The 20365-nt window shown below is 40.8% G+C and overlaps 1 protein-coding gene across 1 annotated transcript in view; it reads right to left on the bottom strand.

Moving 5' to 3' along the window:
- Positions 1 to 20365, bottom strand: part of LOC126198416 (probable E3 ubiquitin-protein ligase HERC1) — a 747204-nt gene that overhangs the window by 570924 nt on the left and 155915 nt on the right. Inside the window, exon 13 of the mRNA XM_049934719.1 lies at positions 15958 to 16116. Within this exon, the coding sequence (XP_049790676.1) occupies positions 15958 to 16116 (159 nt within the window). The remainder of the gene's footprint in view (positions 1 to 15957; positions 16117 to 20365) is intronic.

Below are 20365 nucleotides of genomic sequence, written 5' to 3'. Positions count from 1 at the left end.
TCTGTCAGCAGCGACAGCCTAAATACATGCTGTCAAGAGGGTGTTGGCAGCGTGTTGCTTGTCAGTATGTCTCTGGCCTCTCTTGTGATAGGCGCACTTGATCCAGCGCCTACTATCGATCTTTATGCTACATCTTTGCCGACCGGTGTGCTGGGAACAGCTTATGCCAGCACATGTAAAGATTGTACACACACTTATTTTGAAGTCATGTGTTTTTTTGTGGTTCTTTTTTTTAAGTACTTGGCTCTTATTTCTATATCAAACTGATCAACACATGTTGGTGTCCCATTGTTAATCCAACATGCTGGAAATCCATTTAAAAACTTTCCAAACAGCTATCTAAGATCATAAAAGATACTAATGAAAGTCTTTGCTGCTCCATTATTGCATCAAGAAGACTAATGAAAGTGGTGACTTGCTATTGGGAAGATAGATTGAATTCTCAGAATTGGAAGAACATATTTCTGAACACAGTAGGCACCTACGGAGAAGTTGTTTTGAAGAGAAGGCAGATTAGGGTTAAACAAACACTTCATGTGAAGTCAGCTCAGAAAGGAGAAACAATGGGAAGGAAATCAGGCATTTTCATTTCAAATTAAACATCCTGGCATTAGACTACAGATCCTCTAAATCTGAGTGCAATGCCTCGATCAATGAGCCATTTTGCTTGGTAGCTTTGAATTCAAGTGACAAGTCACTGCAGAACTTTTGGATTTTTAGCCAGATACCAGTCATTCACTCATTTCTGGAACACAAAAATCACACACACACACAGTAACTGAAATGCAAGGAGGAAGTAATACACAACTGAGTACTCTCAAACTAATGAAAAATTGAGAGGATAATTAATAAATACCAGAGTCAAATGAAGGTAATAAATAACTAAGTACTTTCAAACTAATGAAAAATTGAGAGAATAATTAATAATACCAGAGTAAAATGATGATGTAACATTATCTACTGAAAGTTAAGAAATCATTAAAAACCAGGTATCTTGTAGGGGAAGACCTGCAATCCCTGACTCGTAGCTACTAAAAATGTGGAAAACTAACCCTTTAAGATAAGTATTGGATGAAGCCTTTTTCAGAGCTATAGGGCACGCGCGCGCGCGCACACACACACACACACACACACACACACACACACACACACACACACACACACCTGTACAATTACATTGCGCCAGATAATCGCATTGTACGAGTGCTGCAGCTTAACAGGGTTGAGGGTGTTTGTGACAGATGGAGTACGGAGGAGACAAAGAAACTGGAAGAAGAGGAAGGGGGGATGAGGAATCTTTGGGAAAGGGTGGTGGACGATTGGAAAGGAGAGGCAGTAGATTCCCGGGATAGGAATGTGGCATCAGCAACAGTGGTCCCATTCTGGCCAAAAGCAGAGGTGACAGAAGGGGAGGTAGAAAAGAGGAAAGGAAGAAGACAAAACTGCAGGAAGATTGGTTGGTTGATTTGGGGGGAGGGGACCAAACAGTGAGGTCATTGGTCCCATCGGATTAGGGCAGGATGGGGAAAGAAGTCCACTGTGTCCTTTCAAAGGAGCTATCCCAGCATTTGCCTGAAACAATTTAGGGAAACCATGGAAAACCTACAGCAGGATAGCCAGATGTGAGCTTGAACCTTCATCCTCCCGAAAGGGAGTCCAGTGTGCTAATAACTGCGCCACCTTGCTCGGTAATAATGATAAAAAATTTTATTGCATTCTGCTTCCATCATTCTAACTTAGCCTCAGGCAGAGGTGCAAGCAGTTACACAAACTACTCCGCAGTACATGTGGTCGGCTCCCATGCTATTATGCTGCGCTAGGGAAACCACCACAGTAAATGCTGAGTGAGAGATGCCAACTTTCTGCCACAAACCAGCCAGTGGGGGGACAGGGTGTCATCATGTGAGGTATGCAAGAGAGTCAGTGAGATAGCAGCCACAACAGTGGGTCGGTCTCTTGCCTCCCAGCTTCTTTACCCACTGGATGTGTCCACATGCCCTGCTTATTGAGAGCGAAATGCTCTTTGCATACCATGTGTGGTTCACTCCACGGCCATAGCAGTTTTCATGAATATTGTACACATTAGTGGTATTTCTTGGGAATAAAACCCATTTTTCCCTGACTCCTGGCGTTTCTCATTTTACATGTAGGAGAAACATCCTGGATGCCCACCTGAGCTCCTGATACCCATCATGACAAGAACAAACTGGTTCCAAAAGCAGTATCTTTCCCACTGTTCGATCCAAATATATATTTTCTTGCTGATCCTATGTGCTAGCAACCACAGTGACACTTAGCAGTTTGCTCCCACAGGCTGCTTAGCTGTTTGCGCTAGATGTGCCTTCTGGCGCATGACAAAATGTCAGGCCATGACGGTTTTATCAAGTGTGCCAGTGCACTATATGGCCACATGCCGCTAAGTGTCGCATCCCATGCCAGGACAAGCCACCAGCAGTAGAACAGTCACAGGGCAGCCGCCTCTCCAGCTGCTCCCAATGCTATCACTTTCACCACTGACACCATCTTTGTCGCCATGTGATGTAAGTGTTGCTGCAACGCATTCTGCTAGTTAACAAGGCTGGCGAACTTCCACGAAGTGACATTTCCATCACCTTTAATAGAGTGAGACTTTTTTTGTGTACATCTGTTTGGACTCAGTCCCCATTTTACAACCTTGTCTGATTTATGTCCTCGCCAACTAGTGGAGAGGACCAAGTCAGCTTCCGATGCAGCAACTGTGGCCCTTAATGAGCCTGATTGCATTACTTTACTGCAACAGCAGATAAGCACCCTGTCACCTGATAAAATAGAGCTACAGAAACGGCTTAATGCGATAACTCGTGAATGTGAAGCCAGAGCAGCCAAAAATGCAACAACTGTAAGTCATCTGAGATTCCCTAAAGTTGAAACAGAAAATTTGGTATCAGATATAGACAGTAAGCTTCCAGTTGTAAGTTTTGTAACTTTTTTTGGTGGAAAGCTAAGCAAAAATGTAATGAATCAGTAGACGGGTTGTGGGAAGCATCCACTTTTGAATTCTTGGCAAAGGGTTGGCAGAGCGCTACTCTGACAAGCATGGAGTTAGTTATTACTGTCATTGGTTGTTTACCCTTATACAGAAAAGCAGGGAGGACTTTGAAACATTGGCAGACAGTAGTAGGGCAGTATGTTGTCACATGTACACCCTAGGAAGGGATCATGAAGTGTTAATTGAAGAAGCTGAAGCGAGAGCAACTGATATATTGACACGTGGAATGAATCCACATATAGGGAGTGAGGTAAAGGTAGCTTCCCCCATCTCCTGGCACAAAGCAGTCAGACTTGCTCTATTACGTGAGGAAGCGCGAAGATAAGCATCCATCTCATGAGTGCCAGCGAAGGGCGACATGTGTTCATTAACAACACGGACTGCCAGAGATGCAGGAAGCCCAACCACATGGCCAAGCACTGCTGGACTTCCTGTTGTAAGAGACGCATACTGTCAGACATGAAATGGACAATTGTCTACAGAATAAGTGGCCAGATCCCTATAAGAAGAGTGTGCCAGCAGGCAATAAAAAGAATTATCAATCAAATAGGAGTACTACTCCATGGGGAAACAAGTGTGGGGCAAGTTCTGTCACCCACCCTCGCCCCCAATGAAATGTATGAACCCCATGAAAAGGGGAGAGCCCACTGAGGTTTAAATGGCTCTGAGCACTATGGGGCTTAACATCTGAGGTCATCAGTCCCCACCACTGAAGTGGAAAATTTAGTTTTAGAGGGGAAGCTCAGACGGAAGACTGTCAAAATTCTTGTGGATATCGGAGCTCAAAATAGTGTTGTTCTTGTTCTAATAATGACAAGCATATGACAAAACCACCACGCTACAATATAAGTGACTTGGAGACAAGATGATCATTCCTGCAAGCACTTGTGTAACAGACCTGCATATTGAAGGGGAAAAGTACATCTTTGATATGGAAGTAGTAAGGAAACGCAGGCAGGATTTTGGTATTATCCACGGGAATGATTTCCTATCATCACTATCAGGCTATGTTAGATTGTAGAACGTGCACTGTTTGGTTCAGTGATACACACTACTGTCCAGACAGTGAGTGTGCATTTCATTCGCGAGGAACCTGTGAAGGGTGGCCTACCTCACAAGTTCCACCTGAACCACGTAAATAGCCGTTGAAAACTATTACACCTGTAACAATCGGCGGTGGTACGGGGAAAGTTCTCTGGATTGAAGTCAAAGACCGAGTACTGCCAAGATCGGACTTTCTGGTTGACTATCTCACCCAGAATAACTTTCTCCATGTTAGGAGATGTCTAAGTAAAAGGGGACAGGTTTCAAATACCTGTGTGTGTTGACAATTTTGGTCAACCAGATGTAGTAATCCCATGTGGCACAATACTAGCCAGAGGTGAAGAAGTTATGAAAACAGAAGTTTCGAACCAGAAACAGTGTCAAGAGAAAAGACATACGCAGTTACTGGCGAGGAAGGTTTGCGCATTGGTGCCTTAAATAAGAAATCTTTTGAAAGAGTAGTAGGCACATTTGCCAGAGTCAAAGCAAAATCTTCTGTATCCAGTTTTAGAGGAATATACATGGTTACTCGAGAAAAGGCAAGCAACTGACCTCATACAACACAAAATTCCCACAGGAGACACTAGACCAATAGTCCAAAAGCCGTATTGTTTATCCCATGAATTACAATCTATTGTTGAAGATACAATTCAACAGCAATTGGCTGCAGGGATAATTCAACCCTCTGCAAGCCCTTGGGCCAGTCCAATTGTAATCGTGCCAAAAAAATCAATTAGGAGAAAACCTATCCTCAATGTCTCGGTATGAGACACCGGATACTTACCCTCTGCCACATATTGATGAGATGTTAGACAGGTTAGGAAATTGCAAATACTTTACCACCCTGGACAAGCATTCTGAATATCATCAGATTCCTAGTGCACCACAAGATAGACATAACTGCTTTTGTGGTCCCATCTGGACTGTATGAATTTTTACGCATGCCTTTTGGTCTAAGAAATGTGCTTGCCACTTTTCAAAGATTTTCCAACTAGCTATTGAGAGGTTTAAAGCCTCTCTCAACAACATCGTAATTTTTGCAAAAACAATGGAAGAGCATGCTGAAAGACTAAGAAATGTACTGTCTAGATTGCAAAGTACACACTTGAGTTTAAAACTAGAAAAATGTTCTTTTGCACAGTCACAGATTCAATACCTGGGGTGCATCATTAGTTCACATGGGGTTAAGCCAGATCCTAGGCTAACTGAGGCAGTTGATAATTTTCCAACCCTAAGAAATTTTAAAGAATTAAAATCTTTCCTAGGTTTAGCCAACTATTAAAGCCATTTTGTGTAGAATTATGCTACAATATCAAAGCCATTAACAAAATTACTTAAGCAAGATGTGGTATTTGAATGGACAGATGAGTGTGAAGCAGCAATGAGGAAAATTAAAGAAATTTTGACTAGTCCACATTTACTAACATATTCAGATCTTGAAAAACCTTTCATTCTTTTAACGGACATATCATATTGCGCTGCTGGAGCTGTTTCAAGTCAGGAATATAATGGTGAGAAAAGACCAATTGGTTACCCCTTCAGACAAATGACCTCAGCAGAAATTAATCACAGTACTACTGAGAAGGAGTTGCTAGTTCTCATGATTGGAGTAAATGAGTAAACTACTTTAAGTGTTACTTATATGCATGTTAGATCACTGTGTTTATGGACGACACTGCTTTAGTATGGATGTTAAGTTTAAAAGATCCCAGTGGTTGCTTAATGAGATTGGCATTAAAATTGTCAGAATATGATTACACAGTTCAGTATAAGCCTGATCGCCTGCACAGCAATGCTGACAGCCTATGTAGAAAGGTTAGAGTTGCACAAACAGTTTTACAGAAGAACTGAGAGTATCACAAGAGAGAGATGTAGAATACCACCACTATGCATCACTCTCTGATTCTGTTACAGAAGATAGTACACTATATCGCAAGACACCATTGGGTAGTAGAGTAGTGATACCTAAAGAATTACAACAATGAATAATAGCGCAGTGCCATGACAGTTTACTGGCCTGCCATAGTGGGCAATGAGCTATGAATGCAAGAACAGCCTCTAATTACTGGTGGAGAGGTCAACATATCGATGTTAGGAACTACAAACAAAATTGTCTGCCTTGTGCGCAAAGAGCACCTCCACAAAGGACTAAAGTTTCTTTACAAACATTACCAGAAACATCAAAACCATTTCAAATTGTAGCCTTGGATATCTGCAGCCCATTTCCACAAAGCATCAAGAATAATAAATATATATTGTCAATTACTGATCGCTTTTCAAGGTATTTAATTTGGTATGACCACTGAAGCTGCTGCTTGCACCTTTGTCAATCACTTGGTACTGCAGTTTGGAAGTCTTGATACAATGCTCACTGACCAAGGATCATATTTTATGATGGCCCTTTTTACTCAAGTTTGCAAAATGTTGTGAATAAAAAATGGCAAATTACACCCTTTCACCCTAAAGCCAATGGGCGCCTAGAGCTAGTGCACAAAACTACTGTGTGAATGCTATCATATTATGTAGGAAAGACTCAGATTGAGACAGATATGTAGGATTTGTCACCTCAGCATACAATAGTCGTGTCCTTGAGGCAATGGGATATTCCCTGTACGAAGCAGTCTATGGGAGACCAATGAATTCACCCTTTGAGACTGACAAATTGCCCCGACATCAGTACAGGTGAAGTTGAAAGGCTTGCCCACCATCTAAAAGTCATATAGAACCAAGTTAAATACAGTAATTTTAAAGTCACACAAAAACAGATGGAACATAGCAACAAAGGCACTACAGTCCCTCAATATAAACCTGGTGATATGGTATTGTTCCAAAATCCTGTGATGAAAAAGGGACATACTAAGAAGTTCATTTCTCGGTATGAGGGCCCCTTCCCTCTACTGCACATCACCTCCCTGGTGAATTCCGAAATTCAGTTACCTGATCATACTGCAATAGTACACTTTGATGGGCTTAAGCCATATCAAGATCCACCTGTGCCACCTGAACCAGCACCGCCTGCTTCTATCCCTAAAGTCACTTCGACCGGTAAAGGTATCACTACTAAAAGGCAGACAAAGATGAAAGAATGGGTGCTACCAGAACATCCTCGCTATGCTTTAAAAACAAACATCCCTATGCCCTGAGGTCCAGGGACTAAATGGAAAGGACGTAGTGATAAGAATGTCGAAAAAGGATAAGAAGGATACGAATCATTTACTTATTTGTTTGTATCTATAAAATGTATTAGCCGAACAGAACTGAGTGCAACAGAGATGCATGCTGTTCTGCTAAAACCAAAAAATGGGCAAGGATTGCTTGTGCTCTTTTATGCTTCTAGTTGAGTCATGTTATAATATAATCATAGTGTTAAGCATCAGCAACTAGAGCAGAGGAAAATGATAAGATTCAAGTCATGAGAGCTAACTGATAAGTGAGCTAACTAATTAATGCTTTTTCAGTTGTGGCAAATTTCTGCCAGTTACAGGAAAACATGAAAGTATGAGTAAGTTTGTGATACAGCCATCATGAGTTACATATGTTAGACATAATCTACCATTTACGCTTGGTCACAAACAGAAAATCTACAGAGAGTGAGTTGTTATGAATCCATGGCAACACATTTCTTAAATTTAATTAATGCAGGCCCAGGAAGGCAAAAGACCTCCACAAGGAATACAGGAAACCAAGACAGTTTGCATTATGTCACTATAAGAGAAATAGATGCCAAATGTAGCAAAAGACCTCTCAAATGCTTAATAGTAATCCATTCCTCAGAAACACATGTGGTCGCAAGTCAATGCAAGTGTTAGATCCACATGAAGAACCCATTTATATGCTCCACTTGAGAATCAGTCAGAAGCTACTCCTTGTGCCATAATTTGAATGCCTAGAAACTGTAGAGAAAGTTAACTGCCATGTCACTCAATGTTACTAGTACCATTGGACAGCTTGAGATATAAAACCTCACACTTGCAAGTAACAGCTGTTACCAGTACGCAACTGTTTCATTTCTTCCTACAATGCTTCACACATAGTGCAGTTCTATTTCTTAAAAAGTGTTACGAGACATTTTCTCAGTCAATTATTTGTACTGCCACAAGCAAATTGTTATGAATGTCTACACAGAGTGTAACAAGTTACCAACTGCGTTAATTTTGAAGTCAACCAATTGTATTTACATGAAGATGAAATGGTTCACTAACACAGCTAACTTCTATGCAACACTTAAAACTTGCGCGAGTTGAGTTAGAAGTGTACTTTTAAACAAAGCCTCGACTATTATTTTACACTTCAATTTTGCACACTGAGACAGCAATTCAATCCCATTTGGGTTCAAGATTGTTGTTTATTATTTGCTAGTAAGGAAAATTTGTTATAAAACAAGAAACTAATAAAGATAAGCTTACTCTCGCCAACCTAGAGGCAACAGGACCGTAAACGTGTCACTAAAAATTTCTACACCATAGGATCATTTATCGACAGCCTGGTAAACATCTTTCCATCCTCATGATACGAAAAATATTAATGGAGTTACAATTGGGAGAGCTTAGCTGCTATGGCGAGAACGTCACATTGTCGCTCGCGTGCAGGATTCAAATGTGTACAGGCTCCCTGACCACTTCTAGCAGCAAGTGGCGTCCATCGCTCTGACGTCGCATGGCGCTCATCTGTCTGGCCACATGCCCACTTGTTGTTTATGACCTGCACACATGCATTTCTGTACTGACTGGAGCATACCAGTAGATCATTTCCTTTCATAATCACCAACTGCATCCCAGCTTAGCAAAGAATTATTGAAATGTAAAGTTAAGGCATTAAATCCGTTATCAAATAAACGGTTACGCACTTGCCTAATGGCTTAAGTAAGTCCAATGTTAGTCTGCTCAGGAATCACCTGAAAGTATTCTGCACAATCTACCATATCAACCATAGTATGAAAGCTAATGCCAATAGCTTTCAGTAGATAAAAGAAAATATTTTTAATTTCTCAAGGAACCTGACTCCATTGTGTGATTGAAGAAGCAGAACCATAATGGACGTAGTTTTGAGTGTAAACAATTATACCAGTCCCATTAGGAATTTCAGTTAACACTTCCTGGCAGATTTGGTTGTGCCATCTGTCATCATAACAGGAGTAATTAACGGAGATTCATATTTGAGCAAGGATCAGCTACTATATGCATTTTCGTGCAAATCCTTGCTATGTGAGAGAGAGACAATATAATACGGCGCAATAGTCAAATCCTTCTCGAGTACACTTACTCCTAACAGAGATTTCAAACTAAGCAGATCGCATACTAAGATACAAATACCGCGAAATTCTACTCAGGATACCATGGAGGAAATACCAACTATTAATGGTGTTCAGTAATGCTTCACTCAAATTATGATGTGAACTGCCATTTATTTTGTGGCCGGAATCACACTATAGGAACTTGAGCATCTGAAAGTGACTATGCGTAAACAGCTTATCAATCTGCAGTATTTCCAGTCAAATCCTTACATCACTAAACATAATTGAAGTGAACTATTAGTTTTTCATATTTAATGATAACAACAAATTATTGAGTATTACAAATTGATATTGATCCTACCACTGTACCAATGAGCCAGATACATTTTCCAATGTTTCTCAGCCGTGTGAATATTGCTCTTCATAAAGGCACTGGACAAGCAGCTAGTGCTCCAGAGGTACGCTCGCTATCGATGCGACATGGGATCGTGTTGACTATAGCACATACCACTGTATCACGCCACAGCAATTGCACCGAGCCTCGCTTAGCTACAGGATTCAGCACCTTACATAACACAGCTAGAAAACTTTGGAATACAGCCACAATCTCCCCTCTGCACATCAAAATAGCTTATTGATTTTACCAAACACCATTATTCATGTCCTCATAAAATACATATGGGAAAAAAATAAACACACTTATAGCTACTTCTTATGATTTACAACTGGTTTTCAGACTTCAAGGTAAGTTCATTGATGGAAAATAAACTGTTGCTGTCTGTGAGAACCTCTGATGCAGCACAAAAATTCACATGATATTGCAGGTAGGTTGAATAAATCACTGTGAAGGTCTTCAATGATGACTTACAGTAATAAAGAGTACACACATAAAGAAAGAAAACTTGTAATGATACAAATCCTCAATGAATATATCACCCAGTAGTTAAGTATTTGAGAGAGCCAAAAACTGTTAAGAAGATTATCTACATCTACATCCCTACTCCGCAAGCCACCTGACGGTGTGTGGTGGAGGGTACTTTGAGTACCTCTATTGGTTCTCCCTTCTATTCCAGTCCCGTATTGTTCATGGAAAGAAAGATTGTCGGTATGCCTCTGTGTGGGTTCTAATCTCTCTGATTTTATCCTCATGGTCTCTTCGCAAGATATACGTAGGAGGGAGCAATATACTGCTTGACTCCTCGGTGAAGGTATGTTCTCGAAACTTCAACAAAAGCCCGTACCGAGCTACTGAGTGTCTCTCCTGCAGAGTCTTCCACTGGAGTTTATCTATCATCTCCCTAACACTTTCGTGATTACTAAATGATCATGTAATGAAGCACACTGCTCTCCACTGGATCTTCTCTATCTCTTCTATCTTCTTGTCTTAGCAACAAGTAGAAGTAATATTGGAATTCATGACACAGCTTAAGGTACAGTAAGAACTGTTAAGCACACATTGCTCAATACTTTCACGTGAAATATACCAGCCTAGAGACGGAAGTAAATGAGAACAGAGATAATGAGAGAAAAGGTATCATAACAGCCCCTGCTCTAGCTCTTACTGAAAAACATAAGTGAAAATGTTTATTGTGATTAGCATAAGATTTTGGAGCTCTGCTTGCATGTCTTTGTATTTCGTTATGTATTTTGTACTTTATCCGACAGTCTACCTCCTCTCTCTGAGCTTGTCTCCCCACTTTGAAGTATATTTTTTATTTTTATGTTACTATGTCATGTATAAATGTGTTCAATGCAATTAGAGGGTGCTCAAACTGAGCTATGGGGAAGTATTGTAACTTTGTTCATTTGAAAATAGCAATTGAGAGAAACATTCCAAATATAAAGACATAAGTCCTTATCTAAATATTGTAAATAATTGCTCCTCACCAAATAGAGGTGATGCTCAGTCGCATATAGGTACAACAAAACAACTGTCACAAATTAGCCTTTGGCCAGTATGGCCTGCGCCAAAAATAGATAACACACACACACACACACACACACACGACTGCAGTCTCTGGCAACTGAACCCACACTTTTTGACGAAGGCCATACTGTCCGAAAGCTAATTTGTGACAGTCTTATTGTTGCACTTATCTGCGATTCAGCATCTCAGCTATATGGTGAGTAGCATCTTTCCTTTTCTTAATATTGTTACATTCCATCCTCAATTTTCCATTGTATGATGTTGTAATTAATTATTTGCTCTCACTGCGTGCACTTTACATAACAAATACTTTTTGTGCTAAATCCAAACACAGTGTGCGTGCCATGACACACGTTACTTTAACAATTTAGGTACAGTAGCAATCCCCATAGAATGGGTGGTAGGAAAAGATTACCCCATGAGAACTGATAGTAGTTACCTGCACTAAAATCCATTCAGAATCATTGTATTGGTGACGCCACACGCTCTACTGCAGTAAGCCAAAATAAGGCAGCCGACTGCGAAGAACCGGCTTATTGGCAACAACATTACACCCTTAGGCAAACGGAAATTCCGAAAGGTGTAATCTATCAATTGATACGAGACTAAACACCTATTGATTTCTATGGTAGACCGAGTACGCCTGAATCGATTCGACACAGTTATTTACACTACTGACAGGGCATGGTGCATGTGCCTCCATTCAGCTGGACTTGCCAGTTGGCATCCATGACCGCATGCTGCTGCAGTTGATTTTTTTACCTTCCTGCTTTTATCGCTTACCCTATTGCCATGTTATCAGCCCCATTCTGTATGTCTTTTTTCTGTTGATGTGGAGCTAGCCGGATTAATCGAGACTAAGCAATCTGACAGTACCAAGACTATCACATTCTTTTCCAGCCATATCATACCAAGGTATTGCTCCTCTCTTGTTGCAGTGATCCGTCGCACTCTCTCAGGTATCGCCATAAGATGTCAACAGTGTCCTAATTAATTAACCAAGTATATCACTTACATGTAGCAAGTAAAGCCTTACAAAGATAGCGAACACTTCGCACTTTAACAACACATGCCTAAGCTTAAGGTACTGAAAAACAACTTTGCTGCTTGTTGGTCGTCATGAAACTGTGTTGCTTCTTTGCTCCACTTGGTACTGAGCAAGATGCTGAATGACATAGTCAGAATTATTCCAATCGAGTGGTCGTTTCAACCATTACGTCAGTACCTGTAGCTCTATGGATCATTGACAATATCGTATGGATTTTGTATAAATACATCTACAATAAAACCTGCGAGTCACCACCACAGGTTGTACCAAATCCCCAGCCAGATGGTGAATACCTTGGGTAACGTCTGATGAGTCACACAACATCACACGCATAGCCCTTCCAATAGGATAAGCTTCTGTATAACTGTCTACGCAACTTTTATGCAAATTTGTTGAAAACAGTTTTATGGGAAAGTAGTTTTCAGATGCCTGGAGTAAAAACACACTAACTATCTGTAAAGAAAGTGTTTGATACCTCATTTGATCAGCTGCCAATTACACCTCTTACAGACTCATTCTGTTTCTGTATCTATACCTTATTGTTAGTTTACTCCTGTCTATTGTGAGTTACGTGAGCCTCCATTGACACGAGTGTTGCAGTCGCTGGTACATGACATGCTCTCATTTGGCCATCTGGCCGTTTAACAATCTCGAATCCGCGTCTGTATTACAGCGACCAGGTGACCATGCACTTTGGCTCAGTTGCAGCCCAGCTGGTCACCACCACTGTGCCCGCCATTGGCTTGGGTCCACACCCACACACAGTCAACTACCGACCACAGCACCAACTCTAAACGATTCGCAAAGTGTGTAGAAAATACATTACATTACCACATACTTCCAATTATGAACGACTCAAGTGACATCAATGGATAATGATACTGTAAAGTAAAAACACAAACTTTGTACCTCTTATTGCATATTTCATAATCAATTTTTTTTAAATGAGAATTCAACCCTCCATTTGTTTTAAGATCCCTCTTTTCAATAAAAAAACACTAAATTTCAGCTACCTTCCATGTACGTCGAAAGTGGTCATTAAGATGATTAGTGTCAACCATTGAACCAATCACAGACCTGTAACCGGTTCTCAAGGAAGGCGGAAGGAATTGTACATGGCAATGGGTAATAATCGTAAAAATTTTTATTGTATTTTTCTTTCATCACTTTAAATTAGCCTCAGGCAGTGGTGTGAGCAGTTACAAAAACTACTCTGCAGTATGTGTGGATGGCTCCCACACTATTACGTTGAGCTAGGGACACCACCACCACGGTATTGCTGAGTGAGAGACTCCAACTTTCTGCCACATACCTGCCAATGGGGGGACAGGTGCCTTCACATGAGGTACGCAAGAGGGTCTGCAAAGTAGCGGCTGCTACAGTGGGTCATCCTCTTGCCTGCCAACTGACTTACCCACTAGAAGTGTCCACCAATCCCTCCTATTGAAGGGCAAAATGCTCTTTCCATACCATGCACGGTTCACTCCACAGCCATAGCCAGTTTTCATGGATATTGCACCCATTAGTAGTTGTTCTTGGGAATAAAACCCATTTTTCCCTGAATCCTGGCATTTCTCATTTTATGTGCACGAAAAACACTCCGGATGCCCACCCGAGCTCCTGATACCATCCTGACACATACACTCAGTACTGCATAAGAGGGGGTGTGGGGTATTGGATGAGTGAAGTTAAGAGTCCTGGAGCAGGGATGGGGTAAGACATGGGGCAGGGGGTTAGCAGAGACTTGAGGCTAGGAGGATTACGATACTGAAGACAACTCTCACATAAGAAATTCAGAAAAGTTAGTGTTGGGGGTGGGGAGTCTAGGAGGTGGGGGTATCCAATGGCATGATTTCAATCTGAATCCTCCAATGCCCCCCCCCCCCCCCCCCACACACACACACACACACAAGCTTCTCTGAATTATGTACACGAAAGCGCCCTTCCAACACACACTTTGATCCCATAAATCACCTGCATTAATCTCCACTACGCCCCTCCCCCAATCACAGAACTGTAATTTCACTCATCCTGAACACAAACCTACTTCCTCGCAGTCTTTCCTTCTGTTCTCTCCCCCCATCTCAATCCACAACTTGGTGGCCAGAGACAGTGGTCATGTGTGTGTGGTTCAAATGGCTCTGAGCACTATGGGACTCAACTGCTGAGGTCATTAGTCCCCTAGAACCTAGAACTAGTTAAACCTAACTAACCTAAGGACATCACAAACATCCATGCCCGAGGCAGGATTCGAACCTGCGACCGTAGCGGTCTTGCGGTTCCAGACTGCAGCGCCTTTAACCGCACGGCCACTTCAGCCGGCCATGTGTGTGTGAGTTGTGCTTGCATGAGTGTGTGTTGTCTACTTTAGAAGAAGACATTTTGGCCAATAGCTAAGATGATGTGACTTACCGAACGAAAGCGCTGGCAGGTCGATAGACACACAAACAGACACAAACACACACACAAAATTCAAGCTTTTGCAACAAACTGTTGCCTCATCAGGAAAGAGGGAAGGAGAGGGAAAGACGAAAGGATGTGGGTTTTAAGGGAGAGGGTAAGGAGTCATTCCAATCCCGGGAGCGGAAAGACTTACCTTAGGGGGAAAAAAGGACAGGTATACACTCGCACACACACACATATCCATCCACCCATATACAGACACAAGCATATATATATATAGCTTGAAACATATACATAGTAGGCAGTTTTTCAGTTATAAGATGCAAAATAAATAGAATATAATCCATACTAATGTGGCAGAGCTACAAGCAAGCAACTAAGAAGACAGATCACAACACTACAGAAGCAAAAGGGCTTCACAGGAACAAAAAATATCCTTACCTGTCAACTTCATACACGTTACCCTGTAGACAGGTTTCTGACTATTCTGACTCAGTGATAGGTATTACCTGAAATTCCATGAAAATCGAAGGGACTCTGATTTTTCATTTTCAAGATGAAGACATGGAAGTCTAACAATGGAAAATCCAGGATGGACTCTAACAATATTATGAAAAGAAAAGTTGGTACTCACCATATAGTGGAGATGCTGAGTCACAGATAGGCGCAGCAAAAAGACTGTCACAAACAAAGCTTTGGGCCGCTAAGCCTTCAGCAAAAATAGATCACTCACACACAAACACACACACACACACACACACACACACACACACACACAAGTGTAGTCTCAGGCAACTGAAACTACACTGCCCAGTGTGGTTTCAGTTGCCTGAGACTGCAGTCAAGTGTGTGAGTTGCGTTTGCATTTATGTGAGTGTGTGTGTGTGTGTGTGAGAGAGAGAGAGAGAGAGAGAGAGAGAGTGAGAGTGAGTGTGTGTGTGTGTGTGAGAGAGAGAGAGAGAGAGAGAGAGAGAGAGAGAGAGAGAGATTTATTTTTGACAAATGCCTTACTGGCCGAAAACTTTATTTTTGACATTCTCCAAGACATGGAACTCTAAACATGCAACGTAAACAAAATAACAATTACATAACAGCCATCTAAAAAGTTGGAATATAATATCTCAAAGCATACTGCACATTCCTCTTGGAACACCAGATGGCGCAACCATAACATACACAACAACTATTAAAACACAATATTAGTAAGGCATACTGATGGTGAAAACTGAACAAGCAGTAAAAAAGAACAGAGATAATTATTATCTATTTCTTACAGTGTGGTTGCATAAATTGCAAAGAAGTGTTTTCATGAGAGCTATAAGATCTTGTACATCCAGTTGCTCCTCTGGTTCAGACCAACTGCTAAAGCCAAGCAGTGCTGAGACATGACCATGGTCTTCCAAGCTTGCCAAAATTATGTCAAGTAACATTCTCTGTAAACATCACAAAACATAGTTGAAACTTCCATAAAAGTATAATATTTCATAGTGCAATCAAGACATCAAAACAAGTAAATAAAGGTTTATGTGTTATATCAATGCAATAAAATATTTCAGTACTTCTTTAAAGTAAATTACTCACGGAAACATGAACTTTTCTGTCAGGCATTTTCACGTTATTTGTAGAGCATATATGTGGATATAGAAATAATTCTGATCAGAGAGCAGTATGATGCAAAAAACTGAACTTAACAGGCAGGAGTAAATGAAGAAAATTCATAGTGATTACAGAAGATTATTCTACAAATATTTAAAATGTCAGCTTTTAAACTGACTTTTAATTAAGATTCCCTTATTTTGTGCATGTGGTGAGATGAACATGGCTAATGTTTTACCAGGTGATTATAGCTCAAAATAGTGTAGAAGATAAAATAATTTTAGCTAACTGTTTCCCCTTGACTCAGTATGGTGTATTTTGATTTAACTTAAGAGTTATACACATTCAAGAGTAAAGATGACCACATGTTGCCACATTTTCATAAGCAACAAAGTAAGTAGGTCTGCAACAGTTAAAACCAAGCTCACAATGCAAGAACACAAAACTCATAAACAAGTATACACTCCATTGAAAATCAGTTATCATCAATGACCGTTCATAATGTAAAAGTCAATCCATTAGGCCAAATGCACTATGTAAACAGAAAGAGCTGCAGCCAACACATAGAAAGAGCAGTGAAGAAGACTCAATTATGACCAATCTCACGTCCCAGGCAGACATGTGCCATCCTCTTTTAAGGAAGAGCTTGCCAAATGTTTTACATCATCTTCAGAATGGTTACAATGAGATGCAAATAAGAAGTGCCTTAAAGGAAGGTAGGAGAGGGAATGACAAACCAGAAGAAGAGGCCAAACGTGTACTCCTGCCATACGCAGGGCAGCCACCTACAGTATTGAGTGCAAATGTGGGATGTAGTGCATCAGACAGACACAGAGAAGCATCTCGCAGTGCCATATGGAACATGTCAGAAATGTTTGAATAGGGCAGACAGCCAAGTCCATGATGGCAGAGTATAGCATCAATGAGGAACACACCTCCGATTTTGAACAAATGATGAAACTACGGAACACCAATGGCTTCTGGGACTAGATTGTTACGGAGGCAGTAGAAGTACATCTGCACAACAACCTATAAATGAGATAGCAGATTTCAATTCAGCTCAGTGTGGGATTCCACAATTATGAAAATATGACAGGACTGCTCCTTTCTGAAGGTGGTGGCACCTACGTACAGAATGGACAGACATTGGAAATCAATGCCCTCAACAGGACTGCACTGTGTTCCTCCTCCACCAGCTGCACTGCATTCTAAATCCACTGACACAGCACCCTCTTCCAGAAGCGTATGATTGGCCCACCCACAGAAGAGATCAACACTCCAGCTGCTATATTTACATGCAGAACATAGCATCCCAACACTTCGCCTGAAGATAACAGTTACGGAACTTATTGAAATACTGTGACAAGATGATGCAACTGCTTGGCTGATCACCCAAAAACATTTTATCATTGGAATATGCTGAGAAAGCTTGCAATCGCATACTGTAGAATACTATTCAAACATGTGGGGGCCTTTATCAAATAGAACAAACAAGGGATAGTGCACGTATACAAAGGAGGACAGCATAAATAGTCACATTTTAGCTTGTCTCACATGCAACATTATGTAAACAGTGAAAAACCAAGTCTGGCAGATGACTGAATACAGATATCAACTAACCCGCAAAAGACTAATTATAAAGTCTGAATGACTGTAAAGACAAGATTAGACTAATTACAACCTGCACAGAGGCATTTAAGCAGTCATTCTTCCTTTGTCCCATATGGAATGGGGGGAAAAACCCTAATATGCAGTACAATGAGAAGTACCCTCTACCACTGTAAGAGTACAGATGTCGATCTGGCATTTGAAAGATTGAATCTGTTACTTATGCTTCTTTGCTGCAGCATAGTGTGCTTCTTTCATATGGCACATCATTATCACTGAGGGAGAATCCCCATATTTTTGGAAGATGTGAATAGGCACCTAGAGATTGGTTGGTGGGAGGCAGTGAGTCAGTCACCCTCAAGCTATACCCAGAGCCATCACATGAGCAGGACATGATTATATATGAGAGCATGATTGCGAGAATTGTGTTAAAAATATTTATTTGTCCATTATCAAACATTTAATATTGAAAAGGCAAACATACAGAAAAAGAATGACAATGGCTAACTCATTTTATATCATTGAAAATAATCAATTATTAATAAATCAAACAATGGAAAATCCAGGATGGAATGTAACAGTACCAGAGAAGGACTGTTGCTACACACCATACAGCAGAGCTGCTGAGTCACGGTCATGATTGGGGGGTGGGAGGGTGGGGGGGTGGGGGGGGGGATTATTCACACAATTATAGTTTTCGGCCATTAAGGCCTTTGTCAGCAGTAGACACATATACACACATGCACACACACACTCACGCAAACACAACCTGCACACACGTCTGCAAGTTGCGTTTGTATTTGCACATGTGTGTGTGTGTGTGTGTGTGTGTGTGTGTGTGTGTGTGTGTGTGTGTCTGCTGCTGACAAAGGCCTTAATGGCCAAAAACTATAATTGTGTAAATCTTCTTGTTGTGCCTATCGCGACTCAGCATCTCAATTATTAATAAAGTTATTTAACTGGAGAGAGAAAAAAATCTACCGTATTTACTCGAATCCAAGCCGCACTTTTTTTCCGGTTTTTGTAATCCAAAAAACTGCCTGCGGCTTACAATCGAGTGCAAAGCAAGCGGAGGTTCTTAAAAATGTTGGTAGGTGCCGCCACAACTAACTTCTGACGTCGAATATATGTAGCGCTACACAGGCAGGCTTTGCAGGCTCAAAGATAAATACTGGCACCAAAACCTCTGCGTCAGTAAATAAATTTAAAAAAAAGGTGGAAGACGAGCTTTTTTTTTCTCCACCCTGAGTTTCGACCACTGCATTTTTATACATTATCCAACGAAGAAAATACAAATTTCGTATTGTTCATTTTCAAATGTAGCAGAATTTCAATGTACTATGAAAATCCAACTGGTAAGACTGTTTGGGATGTTTGTCAATATGGCCAACTCTACGTTCAGAATTTTTTCCTACCTGTGAGAAGAGGTGGTTGCTAATAGGAACCTGATGAAATGTGAGTCACATGCAGTATTCTCTTCACCATAAGAATAATATGAATATAAACATTTTGCCATGTATTCTTTTGTGTTTGCTGCTATCTTATTTAAATCCTGTCTGCCCAATAAACTACGAAACTAGAGTGAGACAACAGCAAATATGGAAGAATATATGTATAGTGTCATGTTTATATTCATATTATTCTTATGCGTAATAGTGATACTGTCAGAAATGAAGCACGGTAACTGACTAGATTTTTAAATCTAAGATGACTAATTTCTGTGCAGAATTTGATGTACTAAAGAAGCGGCCACAAAGATTTTCAAATGGAGAAAAATTATCGCTAAACTCTCATTCAGAACATCCTCTATCATTTGGTTCTTGTTGATCATTATCAAAGAAAGCAGCGGTGTAAGTAAGAACAAATAGCAGTCTCTTGCCATTGTTTCGCTAATGAGATGATTCCTCTCTCTCTCTCTCTCTCTCTCTCTCTCTCTCTCTTTTTTAAGCGACAATTCCTCTCTCTCTCTCTCTCTCTCTCTCTCTCTCTCTCTCCTTTTTTTTTGTTTTTTAAGCGAGCCATGCCGCGAGCGGTGACAGGCCGTAAACACGCACGATCAGAATGCGACAAACAATTCATGACACAGTACAGTAACGCATTTTCAGCTTAGAGTGACGTAAACACCTATAACAAAGAAAACGGCACTTATCAGATCAAAGCAAAATAAGGAAATCGATTCAAACCAGACGAAGCACGTGAAAAAGGAAGGGTACCCTTATAAATACGGACGGAGCGCCTGACGCATAGCAATGGCTACCTGGTACAGCTTAACTGCTAAGCTTACGACTCAAACCGAACTACTGTAGCTGTATTGTCACTCATTCAACCTAAATTGTGTCTCATATTACAATGGATCAACTTTGTTTCGATTTGGAGGTGCGGCCTAAAACTTTTCTCTCCCCTTGAATTTCGAGTCTCAAATTTCAGGTGCGGCTTAGATTCGGGAAATTTTTTTTTTTCCTTTATTTCGAGTCTCAT

The sequence above is a fragment of the Schistocerca nitens genome, chromosome 8 (assembly GCF_023898315.1).
Source record: "Schistocerca nitens isolate TAMUIC-IGC-003100 chromosome 8, iqSchNite1.1, whole genome shotgun sequence".
NCBI classification, from domain to species: domain Eukaryota; kingdom Metazoa; phylum Arthropoda; class Insecta; order Orthoptera; family Acrididae; genus Schistocerca; species Schistocerca nitens.
The sequence above is the reverse complement of the archived record's forward strand: the minus strand, read 5'-3'. Positions and strand labels throughout refer to the sequence as shown.